This window comes from Spea bombifrons, chromosome 3, assembly GCF_027358695.1.
Source record: "Spea bombifrons isolate aSpeBom1 chromosome 3, aSpeBom1.2.pri, whole genome shotgun sequence".
Taxonomy (NCBI): Eukaryota; Metazoa; Chordata; class Amphibia; order Anura; family Pelobatidae; genus Spea; species Spea bombifrons.
Window position 1 is genome coordinate 11822375 of NC_071089.1, and position 15971 is coordinate 11838345.

The following is a 15971-nucleotide window of genomic DNA, read 5'->3' on the forward strand; positions in this document are numbered from 1 at the left end:
CAGGCTGAACTATATAACAGCTACAAGGGCGCGTGGTGGGAGGGATAGAACACTGACCCAGCCGGGGTCTCGCGGCAACGCCCCTTTATTCGTGACGTCACGCTAGCGCCCTGCGATTGGCTGCCGCCAATTTCCTAAGGGCTTAGGGCTCTGGGAGCTGCAGTCACACTATCGCCAGTCTCCAGCGTGGAGCTGCCGGGAGCGGGCGCCGAGTGCTTCGTGACACGAGGTTTACGTTAAATTATTTTCCGTGCCGCTGCCTGTAATTCGAATAATAATTACAAACAAACAAAAAAAATACGTTACGGGTCCGCAGCCCGCGAGCTGTTAAAAGGTGAAAGCTGCGAGTACGTGGAAAAAGGTCCGTGATAACTTCGGTGTTTTGTCGGCTTCCCAGCTGGCGCGGGGGTAACGCACAGTCCTGTTTATAGACCGCCGCCTCTTTCCCATTAAACCGAAGAACTGCTTTATTTTAATAAACACAGAAAGCTTTAGGTTTTCTTGCCCACGCGGAGGGGGCAGAAAGTAGTGGAGTTGCCCCTTTTCTGAGTTTCCGTGGGGTTCCCATAGAGTCTCTGCACTGAGGGTCTTGATGAATCGAGTTGCTGGGGGGTATGAGGGGGGGGCTCTCCTACCTCCATGCTCTCTCACATTTCCTTGTTTATTTCCTTCCACCCCTCCCCCGTCTGTCTCACTAATGGCTGCTGGAAACTTTATTTTTCTTGCTTGCCTCTGCAGTCTAGACTGCCCGTACAGCCTGCCAGGCAGCTGCAGTTTTTACTTCTTAAAGCTGGAGGAGTGATTAGATTGTAAGATCACCAGACCAGTATGTCTTAATGTGTGTTAATATTAATTATATTCTCGCTCTTCCCTATTGTAACAGCGCTACAGAACTCTGTAAATAAAGGGTTAAAACAAAAGGTAACCGTAGCTGATGCGTGTCTATCGCTCTACCAACATGCGGTAAGGAACCACGTTTGAACCCGTCATGCGCTCCACACGAGAGGTACATGTATGTGGGTCAGGGCCGAGGGAAGTTCTGTTGATCCAGCAGTTCTGTAAGGCAGCTACACCCTCCAGCAAATGATCTACAGGCAGAAAATGGGGTCAGCCCATGTCCTGGTTTCTTGCCCAGCACCACCACTGGTAAATAGGGCTGTGCCGGGTTACTGCTCCCGTGTCAAAGGACATGAAGTTGGCTTGTTAATCACATCACAAGACCTTGAACGTCTGCCAACTCCCTGGGAACGAGTCAATGCGGCTGCACTGTGATAAAAACAGGAGAGGCCGTCTGCCTGAGCCCCGGCGAGAGGCAGGACTTTCCGCAGCTAGGCCCGAACCAGAGCAGAGGTGGCCTTCTTTATTTTCTTAAAGCCCCGGGCTTGGCAGCACAACGAGAAACAGATTGACCGCCGGCGGGCCCGGCCAGTGACTGCGGAAGTATAGCGCGAAGAGGGGTAGAGCGTATCTTAGAGAACGTTGCTTTACGCCGCAGACCGCAGCCTCCATACATTTACGCAGACCTGTCTGATATCTGGAGTCTGACTTCAATTAACCGCTGTCGACGAGGACTGAAAATCCTCAGAGAAAACCTTCAGAGGTTACTTTTCAGGCACCTGAGAATGGCTTCCGTACCAACAGGTTCCCTGCGATGAGTGGACGAGTTGCACCCTACATAATGCCTATGTAGGGTGGTGGATATATGGAACAGCCTCCCCGCAGAAGTGGTGATAGCTTAAGACAAGACTGATTAAGGTCTGAGCCTTCACATCAGGAAAAACAGGGAGACTAGACGGGCCAAATGGTTCTTATCTGCCGTCAAACCCAACGCCTGCCAGCTCCATAGGGGGTAGGATTAAAGTATGTTTTACGGCAAGGACACAGAGGGGACCGAGCATCACTAGAACAGGCCTTTGGTGCGTGACCTGTTTGGCAGGTTATCATATATACAGGCCCCAGCCATTACAAGGCATGCTTCTGCTTGTGTCCAGCCCTGCACTCACTACAGCGAGAAACGAGCTCCCCCAAAACAGATAAAGCTGGTGCATGAATGGCAAAATTCCTGCCCCCGCTGCTTGCACCCTCTGTGTTTGTGTCTGCCCCCTCGCTGCTTGCACCCTCTGTGTTTGTGTCTGCCCCCTCGCTGCTTGCACCCTCTGTGTTTGTGTCTGCCCCCTCGCTGCTTGCGCCCTCCGTGTGTCTGCCCCCACGCTGCTTGCACCCTCCGTGTGTCTGCCCCCACGCTGCTTGCGCCCTCTGTGTGTCTGCCCGGCTGTGTGGCATTTTACAAACTTCTACAGGAATTTGTAATAAATAAATCAGTATTTCTAGAAAAAAGTTGTATTTCAAGAATACTTTGCTATTTCCGGCCCCCAGAGAGTGCAGCAAGTCTGGTTACAAAAACCCCTGCTTTGGGGCAATTCAGTGTGGGAGTTGTACTTAACAAACATGCAACTTTGGATTAACGTTAACCCTTAAAGGGTTGGAATGAAGATAATTTTCTTTGCAATGGCTTTCACAAGTAAATGCCTGAAAGTGTTAATATGAGTTTCCTCTGTGTAAATATACACCGCTAGCAGCACCGGTACATTTTCCATCATGTGCAGGAACAATATGCCAGAAAAGCAGCTCCTTTGGGGATGTGTGGAACTGGTTTAACCCGGTTCGCCTTGTACAGTGTGTGTCACTCTTTCCCCCTCGCCGATGCACATCACACACAGCAGCTCCACACATGCGGGGCTCCTGCGCTCAGCACACGGCAAAACGTGGCCTCCTGCAATCAAATGCAACGCGGCCAAGGAGGGGTTAACACAGCATGTGGCCGCGGAGGCTCAGCACGTGCAAGTTCAGCCTGACCACGTAGCAGGAAGTGAGCGCCTCGGCGTTTAACCCCTTGCAGTGCCGGATGGGCTGCAGGGAGACAGCGCAGCGTTAGCTGGCCTTCGCACTTCCCCTTTAACGGAGGAATGAAAACACGATTTCAGGAAGTGCGATTTCACTTCCAGTTCTGTGTCTTATTATACATCACTAACTCGCTGCAGCGGACCGGGGAGGTGGCTTTTAACCCCTTCGGTGTCCTGCAGACCTGGTGTGAGTGGATGATGGCGGTGGGGTGCCACATGCGTGCCCCCCCCCCGAGATATGTCACGTGGGAGAGCTCATTGAAACTTTCCTTGTGACTTTCAAGAAGGAAGGGAAAAAAGTTTGGTTTTGTCCGTAAATAACTTTTTCTCAACTTGTATCACAACAAAAAAGCATCGCTCCCGTTTATTAACCCGTTGGGTGCTGTTCCTGGAGACTCCTGGGCTCATGTCTCCCTCCCACCGTTTGGTGTTGGCACTTAGATTCCACCCCCTCCCCTCCAAGCACGGCAGAGACTGATCTCGCAGATCTGCCCCTGGCAGGGGGTTAGTTAATAGCCACAAATTTCAAGCCTCCATCCCCCCCCTCCAAGTTACCGCACCCAGCCCTGCAAGTCCCATCCTCCACCCAGCAAAGGCTGGTTAATGACTGACAAGCCAGATCCCCCTCCCCCATCCCTTCATATCTCTCCCTCCCTGGAGCTTGTGCAGCTGGTTTGCAGGCTAAATAAGCTCCAGTATGTGCTATCTGGGTACAGTGAGCTGATGATGATTAACTCTTTCAGTGCATGGGTCCATAAGTCCCTTGGATCCCATCCAGTGTGCATTTCCCTTTAACAACTTAAAAAAGGCACAAAGCATGCTAGCAGTATTACTCTTAAGAAGTGCTCCCTTATTACCCCCCATGACTGCCCCATCCATCTGAGTGGGGAAGAAAGTAGAGACATGGAGGATATGCAGACCCTCCCATTACAATACCGATTCCTGTTTATCAGGGCGCTTTCTCTGCATGAAATGTAACCGGGAAGTTTGGAGCGTTACTGGGAGCTTAATGTATGTTCCAAACGCGTACATTTGACTATTCTGTTCAAACAGGAAATAAACACTTCAATGTTCTGCTCCTGATTACGTTGGCAAATAGCTAATGACTGCATTCTGTGCAGGAATCTCTTTCTTCTCGGTTCCACCTGTATGAACGGGGAAAGGAGCGCAGTAAAAAGTTTCAACGCTTTGGGCAAATAGGTTCACGCGGTGGGGCGAGGGGGAATTCCTTTCGCAGGGCTGCCAGCCATCTTTTGCGGGGGGAAGAAAAAAAAATACCGTCCGCGCTAATACCCGGTCAGAGTTGTTATTGTTCGTGGGCTGCATTTTTACAGATCTGCCAATAAAATACCAGCAAGGTGGCAACCCTACCGGCACGTACTGCAATGCTGATCAAAGTTTACAGCACTGAAAAACAACCATCGAGTTCCATCCATTGCTCAACGCTTCCAAGTCACCCGCGCTCACGTAGATTAGATACTCGGAGACGTCAAATCAAAGTGCATTAGGTTGACTAAAGTTTATCCCGCTGCCCGAAAATAGAAAATGAGTCCAATGAATCCACAGTCTGAAAACACCGGTGTGGCAGATACCCACTAGGTAGGGTGCGAGAGAGAAAAGGGGTTAATATGACTTTTTGCTGCTGATACCGATTTAGATTGTAAGCTCCCGTAAGCAAGGTTTCCACCCCCCTTTCTTTAATGCATCATTCTAGTGTTTATTTCAACTTAATTGTACATTTCTGCTTTAAAACTAACCACGACTATGAGATACGGTTTCTTTATTAGTGAACCTCTGCCCTCCACATGCAAAGCACTACAATTCCCGCTAGTCACAGTGTGTGTGTGTGTGTGTGTGTGTGTGTGTGTGTGTGTGTGTGTGTGTGTGTGTGTGTGTGTGTGTGTGTGTGTGTGTGTGTGTGTGTGTGTGTGTGTGTGTGTGTGTGTGTGTGTGTGTGTGTGTGTGTGTGTGTGTGTGTGTGTGTGTGTGTGTGTGTGTGTGTGTGTGTGTGTGTGTGTGTGTGTGTGTGTGTGTGTGTGTGTGTGTGTGTGTGTGTGTGTGTGTGTGTGTGTGTGTGTGTGTGTGTGTATTATATATATATATATATATAGTGCAATACCCACTACAAATCGGTCGTAGAGATTTATTTGGTAGTTGTAGGAGCCGGGTAAGGTAAATGGATTATTTTTTGTTTACCACCCTTCCTGCCCCTGTACACAGCGGGTTAAGGGCATATGACAGTTGTCCTCTATAACCCCCCACTCCTAAAAGCAGCTCTTGTCATAAAACAAACAACTCCTTCACAACTGACAGATTTCACTCTTCACCACTGTCCTGATATCTTCAAAGCCTTCGCACAAATGGCATTCTGCTAGGGACACTTGTCCTTTAAGACCGAGGAACAAACCTGTACCCAAATGCTTACCAATGATCAACAAACCCTGAGCTTTTATGGATGCAGTAAAAAAAAGTAATGACTAAGCACTGCAGGAGTAGGGCTATCTTCATTTAATTGTCCTGTTCTTATGGCAATCATTGCCTTGATTGTGCAACACAGATCTGTGCTCAAACATTATTATTATTCATATTGATATAGCACTATCATATTCCGCAGCGCTGTACAATGGGCAATCGGGACAAAGCAAGTAGTTCATGGCATTCTTGTGCCTTACAGGTGAGGAGGGCCCTGCTCAAACAAGCTTAAAATCTAATATCTATTATTTGCTAATTATAGGGCCTAAGGGTTGCAAATTTGGAAGTCTTGTTTAAGATGAGCCCACTCCCCATTCCTTGAACACCATTAACATGTTCTGTGCAAAACAGGTAACAATTAGGTCTAGGCTCAAGTTTTTTAGCATGACTATTTTATGTTACTGTAGGATGAAATGGGCAAAAAATATAGCCTTTTTTATACATTCCCAAGTTACAAACGCTGTTTTTTTATTTATTCTTGTCCCATATAAAAATGCAACCCCCTCCTTTTTACAAAAACAAAAACTTGTTAATTCTGGTTTAACTATTATCACTGTTGGCGAGGCCTTGAAGATATCATGGAAATCTCATAACCCCTTCAGAGCCCTGAGGGGGTTAATACTTCTCAGATTCCTTTACACAAAGGCTTTATTTCAGCAGTTCTTTGGAGTTTGGCAGAGGGACAGCGCCACCAAGTGGCCAGTGTTGACAGCACACCCATATATTCATAGAACAGTCTTGAAAAATCAAAGCAGAGAAAGCTAATGTAGTCCTTTCCAATCTAGCTGAAAAAAGTGTTTTAACTCAACTACCGTCTCATGGTTTCGGTAAATGCGCCCCTATGCCTTGTACCAACGGTATTACAGCTCAGTTTGTAACACCAAATACTGGTATGTATTAGGGGATAAGCTAAACTTTGTTATTAACCCACTTTGCCAATACATTACTCTGATATTCCAACTAATGCTTCCCACCACACACTCTATTACTCTTTTGGTAAAGTTACATTACTACTATTTATTGATTTATGTAGCACCATCTTATGCCGCAGCTCTGTACATATGGCTCTGATACAGGCATGAAATGTAAATTTAAAAACAAAAGAAAACTGCTCTTCATTTTTTGCCATGCAGAAGGGAAGCGTACAGTTGTTGTATTCTACTTTAGAACTGGGAGGAAAATGGTTGACGGTAGTGCTAGAAATGGGGGTATACCTAGACAGGGAATTTTGGTTTACGAAACTATGTGACTATCTAACCCTTTCTGGGGGACAAAAACTGCTACAGGTAGCTACTCTGTAACCTGCAATTCCAGATGTGGCCACAAGAAGCATCAGGGAAACAGAGCTGGGATTTAGGATACATTTCTAAGTTATTGCCAGTTACCTGCATATAACAGTCTTTTTGATTAATTTTTGATGTTTTAAACAGGAAAATACACGCACCAAACATGTTTGTGGACCCACTTACTCCCGGCTCAAATCAGCTGTGCACTCGTCCAAGTTGATGGATAATAGCCTGCAAATGGCTGTATCAAACTCTTAATGCCTTCTGACTTGTCTCATATTATATGCACAGTGCTTATAGCCGACATACTCAGAATGTTATAATTTGCATTTATCCAAGATTTTTAAAAAGTAATACAAACTGGCAGCAGATACGCAGATGAAGCTTATTTTTGTAAAAACATTTGTTTGACTCTCTGCTCCCATGATGTATTATATACCACGTGGTATAATAGACACTATTAGCATGCTCCTCTGTCTCACGCTGGACTTTTATCACTAGTAAATATTTCGCTTACTCTGTTATTATTTATTGCAGCTCCTTGTGTCTCATTTTTCCTTCTCTGCTTGTAGGAGGATGCGCTCATCATACTTATCGTAGTTAGTATAGTGATTCATTGTTACTCATTGCACTGATTATACGTTCCTTTCCTATTAAAGTACTCACTGAACTCTCAGCGCACTTACTGCACTCTCATAAGACTCGCTTTACTTCCTATATGCAACACATCTGTCAGTTACCTGCATAGGACACACAGCGTGGATCTGATACTCTTTCCGAATCTGAGTTGCTCAGGTGGCTGTACCAAGCAGTGGCCACAACGGCCAGGTTTTCCGTGACTCATATCTTTTTCCTTTATTGCTGTCTAGCAAAGAGTTTGGGTTTCACCTGTATGATCAGTTACTGCACAGAGCCACAGCAACCTGTTTGCTGCCTCTGCAATTAAAATAAAGGTTACTTAAAATGCGAGGAAAGGCCAGTAAACTCTTTAGGAAAAAGGATTAAAACCTGTGGGTTCTAGAGACTAATAGACATAGTTTCTTTCAATGTAGATAATGATGTCGTTCATGACTAAACATGCAACGTCAAACCCCAAGGTGCGCACACACCATGGTAAACACCCCAAAAAATTGCCAGGGAAGGGATGCCTAATTAGGATCAGAGCCACCAACGTCACCCCTCAAGGGCCATTCACATGCAAACATTTTAGATGTTAATGAAGGTGTAATTAACAAACCCTGGGCCACTGATGTATTATCAATGCAAACTAATTGGTTTGTGTTCCTTTGTTATTTAAACATGATGGGGGGGGGGCATAAGAGCATACTTGGCCAAAGCTGGGTTAATTCTGGTTAAATCCACGAGTTATCACCTGGAAATCAGCTAAACTCATACTGTTGGGAACGTGAGTATGGATGTGGATTTTCTCAGTTGAAGAACCTACAGTTAATGTATATATGATATATATATATGTGTGTGTATGTGCAGTTTTGACCCCCCCACACACACACACAAAACACACATGCCACAAAAGGTGAAGGATGCTTTATCCACAGGGAAAAGTTACAGAGCTTAACTAGACCAGCATTTTGCAGTTTCAGGTCACAAACTTCGCCATGCATCACATAGGATCAACCCAAGCAAGCTGCTCCTGCAAGAGCTTAGCTGGCCCTGTACAAGGCATAGTACAGGGCTGTCCAACCTGCGGCCCTCCAGCTGCTGCAGGACTACATCTCCCATACTCCTCTGCCAGGTGCTTAGCTGAAAGAGCATTATAGGAGATGTAGTCCCGCAGCAGCTGGAGGGCCGCAGGTTGGACACCCCTGGCATAGTACAACCTGCTACCCCCATAGACATTAAGCAAAATCAGTAGGTATTTTACTGCACAGAGATCAACATTGGTTTTCAGGACTTCCTCTCAAATCCTATAAACATCCCACTTTCTCTTTTTGGAGCGCTAGAACCCGTCGGTCTAGGTCACCCTCTATATCTTCCAAGCCGTCAAAGGCTTCTGTGGTGCCAGCTGCTTGATGCTGTTAGGGCCCTGGGCATCGTGTGTCACGGCTGCTGTGTCAGGCGAGTTAGCTAAAAATGATACCTTTATTGGCTAACTGAAGTGTAAACAGATTGCAAGCTTTTAAGACTACACAGGTCTCCTCTTCATATATACCGATTGTCTTTTCTCTAACACGTTACATTTCTATACATTTATTACAATGTATAGCATACAAAGAGCCCATAAGATATCTATTCCAATGACCTTCCACACGCTATCACAGCTATAAAGATCACACAGGGAAAGCAAACCATATGTAGCTCCTTTATAACAGACAGCCTTTAAATATCTGTTTACTTGGATAATAGAAAAGTTCTTAAAAGGCATCTCTGCCAGTCCTCCGGTGTTTCTCTCGCTCTTCTTGTATAAAAAGTTATTTCTTTGCATATTTTTTATAGCGCTAGGGTGATTTTTATGCATATCTGCTTATGTGTGTTTGGTCCAGAATATCTCCAGAATATCGAGAAACATAAGTAAGTTCCATTGATACAACAGGTTTGTGCTTTGTTTATAAGTGATGAAAACACTTTTATACCACACAATATTTTCCACGACAGAAAAGCACGCAGTAAAAATAAACCTCTCCCTTTTAGGTGGCCACATTAGCCATGTTTTCCCAAATCATTTTCATATATTGCTGACCGGACATGTAAAGTGCTGCGCCCTGCAGTATGTGGGATGTATAAACTCCTGGAAAAGAACCAGTCACTAAGATATACATCCCGCATACTGCAGGGGGCAGCACTTTACATGCCCCGGTCAGCAACACGTGAAATATAAATGTCCTGAAAAACTTGAATTCATTGGGTGCATCCTGGGAAACAGGGCCCATCTGGTCTTATTCACTAAATGGAGAGTTGGCAGGAGAGTTTTGGTTTGAGCTTCACTATACATTATTAAAAGTGAGTGAGCTTTTGCATCAGGAAGAGCTTGGCTGTACAATGCATAGTTAAATCGGCACATTGAATTATGCATTACACAGGGCCAGCTCAGCCCTATTTGCCAGACAACTGTATTGGCCCTTCCAAATGAATAGTAGAGTGAGGAAGACAAAACCACAACTCTCGCTTTAGTGAATAAACACACGTGCCTGGCTTTAAAGGACAAAGCATTTAGACTTTATATTTATATTTGAAGGCTGCCGGCGGTCAGTATTTGTATCCGGCACGGAGATCGTGTGCCCCTCATTCACTTCAATGTGGATTTTTTTCCTCATTGAGTTCCACTCGCAGGTAAATTCCATCCCCAATAATGTAACCGTATAATCGGCTCCTGTGGAAGGTACTAAGCTGTGTCAGATAACGTGAATGCAGAGGAGGGAAGAACTATAGAGAATTAGCGACACCGGTCAGCGACACTAACCTGTCTATAACTGTTCAGAGCGCAAATAAAAACAAAGTCAATTGGATTAGACAGGTAGACGAGATCTGGCACCATATGCTGCCTAAATAAATGGCAGATGGCTAAAGAAAGAGCAGCCATGTTACTGGGTGGTGGGGGCCCCGTGCCACGGCATATTTACCTGCAGGGTTCAGCGATCCCATGAAACTGTAGAGATTAATCTAACAAAGTATCCGACTGCCACCGTGGAATCAAAAAGGAACATTCCCCCTGGGGTGGTCACCTAACATATGCGATACACAGTGATAACCGGCTACCTTCCAGCACATGGGCTGTATAAACCCCCAGAAGGGAATCCGTTACACATGCTGCAGGGTAACATACCTCCCAAGTGTTTAGGAGAGACAGCCCCGCTTCAGTCGCGTGATGTCCCCCTTATCTATGAGCTCAGAATGTTTTCTGGGTAAGAGTGTATCACAGTGTTCTGCGGTCATGTAATAAGTAAAGCCCCCAAACCACACCACTAACTACTCCAACAAAACAAATTTGAGGTGTTCTGTAACATACGTCTGTGTCATGGAAGAATGGCCAGCGTGATCACCCTAATTCCTCCTCATTGAATAAGAAGAGCTCCTTTAAATGAGATGTCATATACCAGCCACATGTGATTTTAACGTCAATGAAACAAATGGTATATTAAAACTGTCATTCATTCAGTCCCAGATGGGGCAAGCAGCGTGGCTTTAATTATAAAAGCCACGTATTTTTACCCAGAATACTTACAAACACAGCTCTTATCACACTTTGCATTCTACAAATACACCCACTTCTAAAGTGCAGGGAGGTTGTGTTAGAACGGGGCTGTCCTGACTCGATCCCCAAGGCCGGAGACAAGTTACGAGATTTTAGTGAAGCTCGAAGCTTAACGATACGTAGCTAATTGCTTAAATACGTGATTGTGAAATTCTAAAAACATGGTAGGATTTAGGCCTTTGTGAACTGGTTTGGATGCAGCGACTCTAGATCAGAAGAACATTAAGTTTGCCGGAGCAGCCATTTAAACTGGACTCCTGTGACACCTACAGCTTTATGTTCCTGGGCTTTCAAGAATTGTCATTTAGCTCATTTGTCTATCCCCCAATCCTGTCCCCATTTACTCCATCCTCTTAGCCCCCAGATATCTTATATTTCCCTGTAGTGCTTATGTTTCTATTTTTTTTTTTTCCGGTTGACTAGTTGGGACCCAGCGATGTGGACGGAAGTCCAGGGATCACTTCCACTTGGTACTCTGCTAGGACTAGGTGAAGAATACTATAAATCCCAATGTATCATTATGTTCAGTAAAAGGTGCTCCCTTATAGTGCTTCACTGATCAGTACCAGCTGATGAGACTGGCAAAGGAATTAAGAATATTATGTGCACAATGTCTGTCTGCAGGCCAAGTTGCTTTCCGCATTCTCGGTAGGGTAACCAGGATGGTCGTTTTCTCTGGTCACGTATACGATTCACCTTACTGTACGGCACAAAGAAAGTGCTGCCCCTGCATCACGTGGGATGTATTAACAAGAAGAAGGGGATCAGTTATCCAGTTATACTTCCCACATACTACCGTCTATGTCTTGAAAAGTATGAGCTGTTCGCACATTGGATTTTAAACATATACAGAAGGCAAGTATATTTCTAAGGAGTAAGATTTATAAGACAAGAGATCACAGTTAATGGTGAAACAACCTTCCAGCTGAAGAGGTGGCACTTGGTATATTAAAGGAATTGATCCATCCATGGGACAGGTATAAGGCAATCCTGAACACAAGACAAGGACCGAGTAAGGTTAAAAAATTTGCTGATTAGAGGAGCCCAATGGCTTTTCTCTTCCTTGTTGATATTTCTGTGTAAGGTAAGTTGAATTTTAAATGGCTGATCTGGCGTAGATATGTAATAATTAACAGGCCAAACCACTGTAAACGGTATGATGCAATCTGTAGTAGTAACGAGTAAACGCAGGACCATGGAGACTACTTTATTCAAACCTCAATGGTTGCTTACAAGTGATATAACTACAAGATTCTTGTACTCTGATTAAAGGGACACTCTAGCCCTTGTATACACTGTAATGTATATAACTGGGAGTTCCCTTTAATCATCTCTTCTACCTTGCAAATTCATGGGGGGGTTCCACAGAGTCACGCGTGTCAGGTCCAGCGCTGGCATGAAGAACACCGCAGATAAAAGAGCTACCATTGATTTCAATATGACCTTTACAGCCAATGACTGGCTGATTCGGGGAACCTATGAGTGGAACAGAACCTCTGGACATGGAGGGGCCAACATAAAAAATGACAAAGTAAACTTTTAGGACCTCAGATGTCTCTTCTTCAGATTAAAGACTAAGCAAGATTAACCTTCGGATGATGATGTACTAGAACCCTAAAAATCCTCAACTTGGCCTGGCTGAGACTGATTAGATTTGTCATCTAAAGGTCACTTGTTGCTTGCACAGCCTGGCAGTTTGACAGTCCACGGTTTGTGAGTACGAAGGATAATTTAAATACTGAGGAAATTGTCTAAATAACGTCTGGGAGTTGGAGAGTTAAATTCCCTTCCAAAGGGGACTTTTGTTTTCTGTTAAAACACTGTATGAAAAATGTCAAGTACAGTTTAAGCGGAAAGCATCCGTGATTCATTGGGGTAATTTAAAACTCATTTAGTCAGCATATGTGGAATTCATCCTGTGACTGGTCCCCACCTCATCATTGTGTGGCTTAGTTTTGTATACTTTACTCTCTATTAAAATAAAACTTGGAGAGAGATTCCTTCCCACACACTCTAATATGCAGAGAATAAAACCGGAAAAGGGGAGGAAAAAAATAAGAAAACAAACTGTTCCCCTCGAGTCTCAAAAACATTTTATTTTCACAACTTGTTAGCCGTTTGCCAAAATAAAAAAGCCAGCCTTCACGAGGATGTAAGATTCATACAGCCGTCGGCGAGCTTAACGCCGAGCATAAAATAGCTGTAGTTAAAGTGTTATACTCGTTGTAATGTTGTGGGTTAGTTTTATTCATTACCGTAAAGCGTGAAGCCCACTGCCGATTGTCCTCAGATGAGCCACGTTGTCACTCAGTAGCTTTCATGCATTCTAAGCTTGCAGGAAATGTGATCAAACAGGAACGGTGCGCATGCGCAGTGAACTCATAGGCAGTCAGCTCCAGCGCTGGCTCATTTAAGAGCTCCGGTCGGGTCTAATGAGCATGCACAGAAAGTGCTCTCGTTGATTGCAGTGGAAGCGCTTTCCTGCCAGTCCTTGGCTGCTTTAAGCAGCCAAAACTGGGATGAAAATCAGATAAAGAAGGGGTAAGCTCCTGCAGCTCTACAGCTGCAGCTTCTCTTAAGCAGCGAAGCAGCGCTCAGCAGCGCTCAGCAGCTCACATGAGTCTCTTTTGTACTCTGCAGCAGTACGGGTGCTGAATGATGCTGATGAATTTACTTTATTGATAATGGAGATCGTCAGGTAACAGTTTAACCACAAGACACTGTGATCTTCCTTAACCCTTTCATGACAAAGCCATGTATACACTAGCGGATGGCAGCATGTTCAACATTTCTGCTATGTTCTTGTTCAGCTTTAACCCCCTCCCCCCCTTTTCATTTATTGTATCCCTGAAACTAACTTACATTTAGTGAACACTATATACAATACAAAGGGGTTTATTCACTAAAGAGGGAGTTTGCAGGAGAGCTGCAGTTTCTTCTAAATTTCAGTTTACATTATAAAGGACCAACTCCAGTTAGCTTCTGCTTCAAGAATAGCTTGGATGGCCCTGTATAAAGCATATTTAAATCAGTGAGGTTTTGTGGGCACCTCAGTGATTGAACCATGCACGGTATAGGGCCAGCACAGCCCTTCTTGCAGGGGACTTTGCCAGGGATGCCCCTCTATAATACAGAGTGAGTCTGAGAGCTCAGATCACAATTCACCCTGCCAACTACCCATTTTAGTGAATACACACCACACGCCGACGATTTAAAGGAAATTAAATCCACGCACTTATTCAAAGCCATAGCTACGAGCCAAAATGTTGTGTAAAGGCTGCAAGGAGAGACTACAGGTGGCTGGCACTTGGTAGAACCAAAAGAACCACATCTTGTTTTCGTTCCTAAGCTCCACTAGCACACGCTGGCTCCGATCGCATGAGCAAACATACAAACAATCTGTATTCTCACACGGCCAGCCTGAAGAAAAAGTTCCTGACAGATGTATGGCAATTAAAAACTATTTTTAGTGTTCCATTGGGCGAAGTCCAGCTAATTTTGAGACATTATGGAAACGCACAGCTCTGGACATCGTGAGGTCCAAGACTTGGGGGAATTGCGCAAGACTGTTCTGGGCTCCAGTAGAATAAAACATTCTGGTTTGTTCTGTTTGCGTAAGTCTTCTTACCACTTACGGTTTACAACCATCCAATTAAACAGGGAAACGGCAAAAACACATTACATCTGCTACTCAGGCGCCCCGTTTGCGATCTTTCGACTGAACAAACTGTCTTGTTTGTGTAGCTCTTCCTCTAGACCTTGCTGTTAGTATTCCAAAACACACGCTGATATCAATACCGTGGACTGCAGCCCCAGTAAACAGGTCTATAGAATATCACAGCCAGTCCGCAGCGCTGGAATAACATTTGGACTTTTATTTCAAAGACGATAAAATTGTTGGTGTAATAAAACCACCGAGATATTACGAGCATACAAGATGAAACAGCAAAACACTATATATATATATATATAAATATATATACATTAAAGTTAATGCATGTCTTTGTTCATTTGTTTCTGTATCAGAGATAGTATTTCCATGCATTTAGATGTCCTTTCTTTCTGGATGAGTAATCGTGTGTATTCGCTGGTTTTCAGAAATTCTGGAGAGGGAGGCAATCCTTCTATAGATCGCTCTGTGCGATCACAATGCTCCGACACACCGCTTGAGAGCTGACGGAGTCTCGCACTGGGTAGCGAGCAAGAAGTTGCGGAGATGAGCTTACGGAGATGTGTAGATAGAAGACGGACATAAAGAAGTTTCTCGGCCCAAAAATTAGCTTCTCCTTTCTCAAATAAGAAGTCGTCTTCCACCTGGTGAAAAACAAGCGTGTTTCATAAACATACTAGAAACATGTAACACGTCAACAAAAAACCCTGTGCTATTTCAAGTCGGCTTACAGTCTATGAAACAACATTTTGCACTTGGAAACGTACAGCCCGATATAAAACTGAAATGATTAAGGCTGAAGACTTTCCTGTTTACCCAGACGTTTGGTTAATGCACCCTAATCCTGAAAATACATATTATGTTCTTTATCTTCATTTGCTTTCATTTTGCATCTGAAAAAACTCCCCGAACTCCCCGCACAGCATCACTGAGTAAATAAATCCCATTATGTACCTGGTTGTTCGTTCTGTGTGTTTGGGTCTATTGCATAAGAATGGTGTAGGGATTGCTTACCGTGCCATATTTTGCCTCTATGAGACTCACCCCCCTCAGTGTCAGCATTTGTTAGCAGATCACAATGATTTGGCCCGTCTGTGTTCTTTGGCTTTAATAACTGGGTATATTTAGCATTTGCAGGTTCTTTTTTTACATTGGATTCCCTGGGGTATTTATTTCAATGCAATTAGTTTGATTACCGATTTCGCCGTCTGCAGATCACTTAGATCATCTTCATCCAAAAGCCACTCCGTCAGGACAAGGACGCCATCCGGAACCCGATCCCAGCGCCGGAGCATCTCGCACAGGACACAGAGGGTCAGGTCCAAAGCCTTGGGGGGATTCACAGCACAGAATGGAAACACTGCAAGGAAGGAAAGTGCAGGAACATGTATTAGTTATTTTGCTAAAGGCAACAATTTAGGATCAGAATT

At 44.5% G+C, this 15971-nt stretch overlaps 1 protein-coding gene across 1 annotated transcript in view; it reads right to left on the reverse strand.

The window, feature by feature from the left end:
- Positions 1 to 14726: 14726 nt before the first annotated feature.
- The window catches only part of THADA (THADA armadillo repeat containing), a 194516-nt gene continuing 193271 nt past the window's right edge, over positions 14727 to 15971 (reverse strand). Inside the window, exons 37-38 of the mRNA XM_053458824.1 lie at positions 15738 to 15901; positions 14727 to 15185 (exon numbers count right to left, since the gene is read on the reverse strand). Of these exons, the coding sequence (XP_053314799.1) occupies positions 14862 to 15185; positions 15738 to 15901 (488 nt within the window). The 3' untranslated portion in view covers positions 14727 to 14861. The remainder of the gene's footprint in view (positions 15186 to 15737; positions 15902 to 15971) is intronic.